Source organism: Scomber japonicus, chromosome 20, assembly GCF_027409825.1.
Source record: "Scomber japonicus isolate fScoJap1 chromosome 20, fScoJap1.pri, whole genome shotgun sequence".
NCBI classification, from domain to species: domain Eukaryota; kingdom Metazoa; phylum Chordata; class Actinopteri; order Scombriformes; family Scombridae; genus Scomber; species Scomber japonicus.
This window is the reverse complement of record NC_070597.1, coordinates 21,341,579-21,352,088: the sequence shown is the minus strand read 5'-3', so window position 1 is coordinate 21,352,088 and position 10,510 is coordinate 21,341,579. Positions and strand designations below refer to the sequence as shown.

Here is a 10,510-nt window from a genome sequence, read left to right as displayed (position 1 = left end):
GGAGGAAAATCTTGGCAACAGTTGATCCTTCTGGCAACTTTTTACCGGCTCTAATATGACAGAGGAGAACAAGTCCTTGACAGACCATCTGTGCAGCCCCACAGGCAGCGACAGCTCCTTCTCGCTGCATGGATCAGGTTCAGAGTCCCCGACTTCTTCAGCAGGGTCCGACGCGCAAGGAGCAGCGCACCCGGATAGGATTGCGCACAATGCGGAGAGAGGCGCAGAGGATGAGCGGTTTCCCGTCTGCATCCGCGACGCAGTGTCTCAGGTGCTGAAAGGTTACGACTGGTCGCTGGTGCCGATGCCCAGTCAAGGGGAGAGAGGACTGAAGACCAAACCTCATGTGAAACGACCGATGAACGCGTTCATGGTGTGGGCGCAGGCGGCACGGAGGAAGCTGGCGGACCAGTATCCTCATCTGCACAACGCTGAGCTCAGCAAGACGCTGGGGAAACTATGGCGGTGAGTACTGCATCACAACCAGAGAGTCTCAACTTTAAAGAGTAGTTCGTGTATGGAACTTATTGTTAAATTGATTTTTTTTTTTTTGTGGTTTCATTCCAAAATTAGGAATTCACTTGTATGAAAATGTGATAACCCTTCTGATTGAATTAACATCTGACAGTCAACAACTAACAGTTATTAAGCACAAAACAGTTCGTTTTTTGTTTAGATTTTTGCATAAATACAAATGTATCTAATCCTTTATTTAAACAGGTCTCACTGAGCTCTAGATTCCTTTTTCAAGATTAATAAGACATTGGTGGGGAAATACTTGGCAAAAAGTTTTTAAAAAACCGAGGGCCATGACATAATTACAGAAGGATTCAGAGGAAATTGTTAAATGGGATTTCCCTCTGCAATACAGCAATATGTTTAATAAAAAATAACTCTTCTAACTGGCAGCCCCCTGCTAATGCTTTGGCCAATTTCTGACAGCTTGAAAACATGATAACTCTGTGCAGCTGTACAGTTGATTCATGCAGTAAGGATTTATTACCACAGTGAAATTATTAAATGGGATCACTGAGATAGTAAAAATGTATGAAAAGTTACTCAGCTCTTCAGTGATACAAATAATTCTTATTTGTGTAATTTTGGTATTTTGTCATTTTGTCATGGTGACATGTGTTTCCCCTTGGATTGAACATATTAGCTATATACTTTTATCAATATGCTCTTATTTCTGGATGCTGATATATTAAAATGTATCCAATGAGCATAACCTGTCCTCACTCCCTACCCCCACCCTCACTCTCCTCCTTAGACTTCTCTCTGAGACTGAGAAGCGTCCCTTCATTGAGGAGGCTGATAGACTGAGGCTGCAGCACAAGAAAGACTACCCAGACTACAAGTACCAGCCTCGGAGACGCAAGAGCTCCAAACCGGGTCAGGGGGACTGCAGATCCGGCCTGGTCCAGCAGCACCACCAGGGCTTGTATAAACCAGACCCAGGGGTGGCCAGGTTGTCTGACAGGACAGGTGAGATGACTAATTACTTCAAGACCTTCAACTTTAATACACTTCTCACTACATATAGAAACGTGTGACAGTGTAAAGTACAATGCTGGAATGGATTAAACACCTTTTTTTTCTTTGTGCTGGTGTCCAGGTCAGTCTCATGGACCTCCAACACCTCCTACTACCCCTAAAATCGACCTTCACATGGGGACCAAACACGAGAGCCACAGGCCTATAGAGGGTTCTGTTCCACCCACCGGCCGTCAGAACATTGACTTCAGTAATGTGGACATCTCTGAGCTTAGCAGTGATGTCATAAGCACCATAGATGGATTTGATGTCCATGAGTTCGACCAGTACCTGCCTCCCAACAGCCGCACCACCACAGTTCTAACCACGCCAGAAACCAGCAACGGACATAACAACCCCTCTGGATCATTCATCTTACCCAGCATCCACTCTCACTCTCACTCTCACTCTCACAGCATTCCCACGTGGACACCCAAGACCGGGACTTCCATTGCAATGGCACCATCATCTTCTGATCGTCACACCTATGGAATCCACGAGGACAGCAGCCAGAAACCTCAAATCAAAACTGAGCAGATGAGTCCAGGACACTACAGCAGCCACTCCTCCCAATGCTCATCCTCTGCCACCCCTCCTCCACCTCATCAACCTGAGTACACCTCCCTGGGCTCAGGCACCTGCTCTTCCTCCACCTCTTCCACCTCTTCTGCCAGCCAGTCTGACTACACTGACCTTCAGAGCTCCGGTTTCTACAGCGCCTTTTCTGGGTACCCTGCTGGTCTGTATCAGTACCCATACTTCCACTCCTCCCACAGACCTTATGCTACACCACTTATCAACAGCCTGGCCTTGGCACCACCACCACACAGTCCTCCCTCTGGCTGGGAGCAGCCTATCTATACAACACTCACCAGGCCTTGAGGGCCACACAGGCAAAGACTACTGACTATTCAGACTGAAACTGTAAACTGGCCTGTTTTAATAACTTATAAGACAATGGGCCTCATGCATGAATGTTTTCTTATTTTTCTCTTATATTTATTCTTCCTCAAAGCAATAAAAGGAAAATAAGAAAATTCTATGTGGGATTCATGAAATGCGCGCTGACAGCCAAGTCTGTTCTTACCCACCTGAGTATGCTGATAAATTGTGTTTGATAAAATTGGATGTGTGTGCTAGGTAATTTTCAATAAGCACAAATAAACAGCCTGATGAGCCTATATAATGGTATTAGACTTCAGGGCCATGTACAAACCACAAACCATCCAATTTGACAGGTTACATTAAACTCAGACTAAAGTGGAAAAGTAAGAAAAAAAGGAAAGGAAAGTGCCACCTAAGAGCAGCAAAAAAATGTTCCTTTTAAAGAAATAGAAACTTTACTTAATGAAACTTCATTTGGAAAAAAATCTTATTTTCACCGGGGGGTCACCGGTCCAGACAAGAGCAAAGTATGGCAAGAGATCACCAATGCAATTAATGTTATATGTGCAGAAGAAAGGACTCTTGGGGAAATTTTAAAAAAAGAAGGTTTGATCTGAAAATGGACGCCAAAAACGACTTTCTGCTGCCAGGTGTGCTATGACAGCCACGCGAGTGGGCCAGGAAACTGTCAAGACAACAGACGTGAATGAGTGCATTGGAGCCATCACTGGAGAGGTTTCTCTGTCGGGGGTGCAGTTTGATATTCCACTGGACAGCGACCTATGCACCACAGCCAGGAAACATCCCGTCAGCACCAGACAGCACACCCCAGGATCAACGAGCAAGAAGACAATGGTAAGCATCAAATCCAAATTTCAAAGGGAATTTAATTAAGTTGATTGCTTCATTTGATTCCACATACAACATATTCTAAAAGAACACTTGAATTCTACCTAATCTATAGCTTACCATATGACCATTTTTGTTTTAAGATACATGCCCATTTTAAATAATTTGTATATGAATAAATGTATCAACAGCCTTTGTCTTATTTTTCAGATGCATCTGGCTCCAGCTCACCATCCAAGTCTCAAAGCACACGCGGACCATCAAGACAATCCGTCCAAGCACCGATCATCTCAAGGCCGTTCCTGCAAATTCAAGAATAGATGTTAGAGACTCTTCACTTCAGCATATATCATCCAATTTTTCACAAATGAATGACAATCTGAAATAAGAGAATGAAACTTTAAAAACCAAGAAATAAAATCCATTTATCAAATATACCATTACAGTTTTCTGCCTTGATTAATAGGCCTAGTATATAACACAATGTAACAAAGGTGATCTGCTTACATGATAAAAAAGTTAAAAGTTTTTGGGTTTCAACAACATGTCTGTGGCCAGGTCCCACGAAACTATGAACCACCCACCAGGTAGTGGGTGGGGTGGGTTTTAAACCATGTTGTATGGCAATATTATGCAGGACACAGTAGTTATTTAGCTCACATTTTCAGGTGTGTATAAAAACTTGCCACTTGTCCTGTTGACGCATAGCCACCAACCTTTCAGTGTATCAACAGTCCACTCCAATACTGATCGAGTGCGCATTATTTTTCTGCTTATAGGCCACCTCCTGCTGGGTCTGAGGGTTGGTGGTATCAAAAGCCACAGAGGTAGCCCCATTTACCTATATTAAAAGTTGAATTTATGTTGGATGGTAATAATGCAGATTTATAACAACTCTATCATATTATAACACTTATCAGTAAGCCACCCATCTCCAGCAGCACCTCGATCCAACCACATACCCAATGAACTATTGTGCAGCATGAAAGAGCGGTGTGCTCTCCCCAGCCAGCTGGCCACCACATTTAAGACGTGTTCTGTGCATCACATATTATTTGGACATGTACTGAGTAGAACTGTTTTCTATTGAGGAAGGGGAATGGATTTGGAGATGGTGCCTTGACACACGCGAGTAAAATCAATTGCTCCATTAGTATTGGGCATTCCAGCAAAGGCATAAAAATCCCTTTTTATCTGGGTCTGCTGATCATGGGGTGTTTAGAAATTGAATGAACTGTGGAGTGAACTGGATGATGGCCTGGATAACTTTGGAGAGCGCGCAACTGACAGTGGACTGGGATATATCAGACCTATCACCAATCTCTGTCTGGAAATAGCCAGGAAATCAATAGTGGTGAATACTTGCAGATGGGGTGGAGTGGAATTACATTGTTTTGTTTTTGATCTAAGTTGAGACTCACAAAGATTTTGAAGAATCTGCATTGGTAATCGAAAACGCCTTATGAGCCACTCATCGGTCTCAGCAAACGCTCTCTTGTCAAGGCCAAACTATCAGTAGCAAATAAGCCATGATGATTCAGTTTGGGATCACTTCATACTACTTTATATACTATGACAAATCATAATAAATGACGTGCTGTCATGATTGATGACTGGAAAAGTGTGTGTGTGTGTGTGTGTGCGTATGGGCACATTGGTCTAATGTTGTTGTCATTTAGGCTAGACCTAATCTTTAATAAGTTTAAACATTTAAAATTATTAAATTAATAAATAATTGTATAACATTTTTTTTCTGTGCTTTCATTATATATCATTTTCCCTACATACTTGGAAAGGGAAGGGGAATGGGTAGGGATATTCAGTTTGTTGAAATCCGGCAACCTCACCACTAGATGCCACTAAATCCTACACACTCGTGCATTAAAATTTGATCTTACAAAATGACAAGCGGGAAGTACGCAAGTATTGATGAATGCCACAAAAGTTCTTAAATTGTTTGTCTGTATAATTTCAGATCAACTCATACACAGGATTCACACATGAAACCCAGTGTTTAGAGGTTTGATGACTTAGTCAAGGCCTAAGGTCATATAAGGTTAATATCTGAAGGACTACCTTTTAAAAGATAAGGTGTCTTGTCTTGAATTTAACACTTTTCTGAGTGACAAGGCCTGCAAAATTACATTTAATCCTACATTGGACACTAAAGTGTTCCACTGAAACTCCACACCAATGAATAATTTTGGTATGTGAGTAGCACCTACTTAAGACAGGGTGTTTCAGGTTTAATAGCAGATTTTCCACACTAAAGCTGGCTGAGTAAATTTAAATAGTTTCCAAATTTTCATAAATTTTGATTAGCGTAGAGCCTGTTGCATTTTTTTCTTCTTTTATAGGGAATAATTATGGGAAGATTCTGCATGTTCACGTAAGATTTCTTTAGCCAGCAAGAAAGTGTTGTGCTTTACAAAAGTAAGAGATTGCCTCTGTGTCTACATGATGGTAAATGTAAGTGCGAGTATCAATGTAGATGTCAAGAGAGAAGAATGAAAAAAGGGTTGGGTGAGACAACTGATACCACTCTCTTCTTGTCTTACTCTCAGCAAGAGTGTTTCCCAAGACAATTTTTCTAGACAGCAAAAGGGCATCATGGATCACATATTTACATAAATCTGATTCCTCTGTGAGGACAAAATGGAACAGGTAGGCTAACCCCTTAACCCACTTTCAATTTCACATTTTATAAAACTGTGAACCTGTTCCCCTCTGGTGCTTCATCCAATTTCTGTACAGTCCAACAGCTGGTCCTGTTGAGTTTCCTGTGAGGAGATTAGCTAATTTCACAGCCTCACAGCCAGTCTGGATGGAGTGTCAACTGCAGGGCCTGATGGACAGGACAGCTGGATTGGGCTTCCAGAGACTTTGTTAAGAACTAAAAGGAATTACTGCCTTGATTTATAACAAAAAGGACATTAAAAAGGTATCATACCCATTGACATGAATTGACACCTTTCATGATGTGTTTTTAAATGTATTCTGCTTGTTAAAAAGGTGTCTTACACTGAGGAAATGTTCTAAAACCATACAAGAACATGTAATCCTCAAATGTTCAGAACTTGAGTTAGGATTACTCATAATATTCAGACTAAGCCATGTACTGGAGCAGCAGCTGTACCATTAATACATCTGTATGTGCTGGCTACATGTGCCAGCGCCTCACTGACCATATTATCTTCAGGACAAACACGGTGGCTGCTGAGCCGAGGTCCCACCCGCTTTTAAACACTTCCTGTGTGGGTCCGACCTGGCTGCTGCAGCTCAGTGGCTCACTGTCTCAGCAGTTTACCATGACAACCTGGTTGCCAACGACAACAAGGCCGCCAGACAGAAGCAACATTGATTTACCCATAATCCTGTGAGACTCTGGAGCCAGTGTCTGTGTGTAGATGGAAGTTTTTCGTAAGAGTGGCGAGATCATCAGGTGACATTTACACCGGCAGACCAGCTAACACTTCTCCGTCCAAACGCAAGGGTACGTGTTGGTCTCCCTTTACAAGGGACGGATGAGCTCCACCCTCTGTGACAAAAAAAAACCAAGTTAGGTAACACAGGCCTTACTTATTTTGACTGCTTTTACAAATTGGAAAATACTAGTGGTCGGTAAGTACTGCTTCTTCAGCAATTTACTTTGTGAATACCCTACCAGTTCTCTTATTTGGTGTTTTTCGATGATGAAAACTTGTGGTTTTATGGAGGGTTAAGAGTCACGCTATTTTTTCCCCATGAGCTTCAAGTCAAAGCTAAGCTAATTGCCACCTGAGTCTAGTTCTACAATGCACACATGAGAATAGTACTGATCTCATCTACTCTTCGGCTAGAATAAGGATATTTTTCAAAATGTAGAACTATTCATTTCATTTGTCACTAACTGTCCTGTAAAAATCTCAAACATCTGACTCTGGTGATGACCATCGTCTTGTGGGAAAATTCCATTAAATTCTTGTGGAGATACAGGTTTTTACCTGACAGTGTGAGGCCGCTTCAGGTCCGTTATAAAGTAACAGAAGGGCGACATCTGCTGGACAAATGCCATCACTGCACTTTTTTATAGCATTTACTTTATGGTGTAGAGAGATTGGTCACCAACCTTGCTCCTGAAGAGCTATTGCCCTGCATGTTTTAGGTATCTTCCCACTCTAACACACCTGATTCTAAGTATTAACTCGGTGTCAACAGCTGAAGCTTGTCAAGGGCTTGATAACAAGTTCATTATTACAATCAGGTGTGTTCGAATGGGGAGATACCTAAGACATGCAGCTCTCCAGGAGCAGGGTTGGTGACCACTGGTGGACAGCATATGCACATAATTAAAAATGAAGCTTTTAATGTGTGTGTGTGTGTGTGTGTGTGTGTGTGTGTGTTCTTTGGGGGGTAAAACACATTTCTTTAAATATTACAACATTAAGTTGATGACAACACCCCTTTATGTGAGGGATAAGCCTGGTTTATTATAATCTGCATGCTATTTTCATAGTTTTTGCCATCATTTCTATCAGGTATAACACTGTACTCATCAAAGTGAATATTGAGATTAGGGAACAAAAAAGCCCTCAGTTTTTCAAGTTGTAATAAACCAGGATGATCCTTTAAGAAGACACTGACACTGGAGTGAACACAAATCAAACAATACCACTTGATTTCAGCTTCATCTGTATTTATGTTAAGATTTTCATAATGAACCAAACTATCACTGTGATTTAAGGATCAACACAACAATGTGTCTTGAACACAAGATGCAAAAATTAAATAAAACTATTGTAGAAGTGTTATATAAATTACAATCCTGTCACATTACAATCCTTTAAAGCAGCAATAACTGTCTACGATGACTCAGTAGGTTCAACAGTACAAATAAATAAGAGAACAGCTGTCGGATTGAGGTTTGAAAAGAACCCTGTCTGGATACAAATCAGCCACCTCTGGCTACGTTAACAGCGACGGTGATCACTGAGAGTTTGTGTGTGTGTTTATGCATATTTGTTGTTAACAGCACTTTGTAGATTCAGGTTTAACAGGGTTTCAGTGCCAGAGGTTCAACCTCACAGCGCGTCCTCAACAATAACATCACAATTCCACACACACACACAAGGTAAGCCACTGTCATCAAAACTGTACATTCAATAAATTAACAATGCATTGTCTTTGTTAAGCAACCAGTGAAATGACTCTAGATTACATAATTACATTAGATTACAGGTAGAATGAACCATTCACAAGACAAAATTCCAGGGAGAGAGGGGAGAGGTTGTTGCAAGGGAAGGGTCCACATGGCTGAGGGGAGGGAGGGCGGTTGGCATGATAATGTATAGCACAAAGTTGGTAGGCGCAATAGTGATGACATCATCTACTCTTTGGCCTCGGATCACCAACATTTCACCCCAGGAGGGGCCTTGAGTCCCATTATTTTCTGCACAATACATAGACTGGAGTCCCTCTGTTTTTTCGTTTTCTTCATCATTTTCTCTTATCCCAGTCCATCCCAAAACCCACTCCTGCCCCCCAACCCCCACCCCGTCGCCTCCCGCCGTGGTCTGTGGTCACACATTGGGGTTGTCTCTGATCTGAATGAGACCGGGCCAGTCCAGCTGGGTTGCGGCTTCATGCCGGCTTCAAGGCTTGTGTTTAAAATGGGCCTCCACTGCAAAGACAGCCAGAAAGACTAGAGTAGATTATACAGAACAATCAACAAACACATCTGTTTCAATACACTGTGGTTTCAACCAATGTGTGTTGTTTGACAAGCAACATTAACACTTATGTATTAAAGCTGCTGTGAGCCAATATTTTGTCTTAAAGATCAAAGGCTTTTCAAAATATAACTTGCACTGCATTCTTGTTTCCCCCCCTAATTTCCTTCCCAATAAAAACCTTATAACCAATGATTAATCGTACATTTAATAAAAATAGATGTCATTCTGTATGCAAGATGAGATTAAAGGTACCATGTAAAGATTTTGTTTGTTTGTAAACAGTTGTGTTTAAATTCATTTTTTTCTAACCAAATGCATTGTGTGTATTCTTGAGTTCTAATAAAAATCAATTTCCTTTTTTCAAAAGACTTTTACAGAGCTGTTTTTGGACAAATTTGAAACCTTCATTGTTCACATCAACTTGTTTGCTTGCTAGCAGCTTTTTTTCAATGCTACATTTCTTTGCATATTACCACCACCAACTTTCAATCAGTAGAACAGTGTCAAAACATCAGGAGGACAACATATATCATACATATTGGATGTGCCACACCTTGCATGTGCACGATACAAACACAGCAGGGACCCTATCTTTAAAACATTGCTCCATAGCGCTGCTACTGGTCAAACACTTCACATGGAAACATTTAAGTCCCCTTCCACTCAAAAATGTGTTTTGGTTCCAGTTACTTCACTGGACGTTTGGGCTTCACTGTGCAGAATGATACATATGCATTTTGTTTTCATATCCATCTGCTCAGTGTACTTACAACGTTTGGAACCAATCATAGCCCAGTATGAAACTTACACAAATGTAATTGACCTTTTATTGTGAAAAACTATTAGATCCAAATTTCTATTCACAGCAAAGTATTGAACAAAAAGTGTTCTCTTACTGTAAATAAACACCTTCATTGTGTTTAGATAAATCGTCAATTTTCTGTACCTGCATATTCCTGCGGCCTCATTGGTCGATTGATGACCCTCTGAAAGGCCGCTATCCAATCTCGTTGCTCGGCTTCAGTCTCACAGGCAAACAGGAACTTCCTGTCTGGCGTGACGATGGTGATGCCGTGGTTCCAGTGGTAGCCCTGAGTGGACGCAGGCAGACCAGACAGAACAGTGTAGCTGTTCTCCTTACTGCCGATGAACACCTCCCCCCGAGCATAGGCATCCTGGGAGAGAGGAATAGAGATAGGAAAAGTTCTGTGAACAAAGTGAAGAGTAAGACTTAATTTAAAAAAAGGTGAAGAAGACGCAGGTCTCTTCTTACCAGTGGGTCTTTGAAATACATGAGTCTCCTGTCATCCATGGTGAACCATCTCTTCTTAAAGCCCTCTGTGTGCTGTGGCACAGCAAAATAGAGTGAAGATAATGAGGGGGAAAAAACAGCCAAAGGAGCCAGTTCATTCCAGTGATACTCACTATACTTTTATAATAACATTTTGATACATTAAATGACAGACTTGTTTAGCCACTTAAATGAATTACAAAAAAATACAATAGACTTTTGATATTGACTGGACTGATTT

The 10,510-nt window shown here is 41.4% G+C and overlaps 2 protein-coding genes across 2 annotated transcripts in view; one reads left to right on the top strand and one right to left on the bottom strand.

Annotated features, from left to right (window-relative positions):
- Positions 1–40: 40 nt before the first annotated feature.
- On the top strand, positions 41–2,415 carry LOC128381731 (transcription factor Sox-8-like). Its single transcript, XM_053341770.1, has 3 exons — positions 41–465; positions 1,271–1,485; positions 1,616–2,415. The coding sequence occupies exons 1-3, from the start codon at positions 56–58 to the stop codon at positions 2,413–2,415; spliced, it is 1,425 nt and encodes a 474-aa protein (XP_053197745.1). The 5' UTR covers positions 41–55.
- A 6,408-nt stretch (positions 2,416–8,823) lies between these two features.
- The window catches only part of LOC128381740 (arf-GAP with dual PH domain-containing protein 1), a 30,292-nt gene continuing 28,605 nt past the window's right edge, over positions 8,824–10,510 (bottom strand). The window contains exons 9-11 of the mRNA XM_053341777.1: positions 10,252–10,323; positions 9,925–10,153; positions 8,824–8,926 (exon numbers count right to left, since the gene is read on the bottom strand). Of these exons, the coding sequence (XP_053197752.1) occupies positions 8,898–8,926; positions 9,925–10,153; positions 10,252–10,323 (330 nt within the window). The 3' untranslated portion in view covers positions 8,824–8,897. The remainder of the gene's footprint in view (positions 8,927–9,924; positions 10,154–10,251; positions 10,324–10,510) is intronic.

What these genes read in the sequence shown, in the direction of transcription:
- LOC128381731 (XM_053341770.1), top strand. Translation starts at nt 56, where the DNA reads ATGACAGAGGAGAACAAGTCCTTGACAGACCATCTGTGCAGCCCCACA. An exon ending in ACGCTGGGGAAACTATGGCG is followed by an intron (nt 466 to 1,270) that starts GTGAGTACTGCA and finishes TCTCCTCCTTAG; the next exon opens with ACTTCTCTCTGAGACTGAGA. An exon ending in CAGGTTGTCTGACAGGACAG is followed by an intron (nt 1,486 to 1,615) that starts GTGAGATGACTA and finishes GCTGGTGTCCAG; the next exon opens with GTCAGTCTCATGGACCTCCA.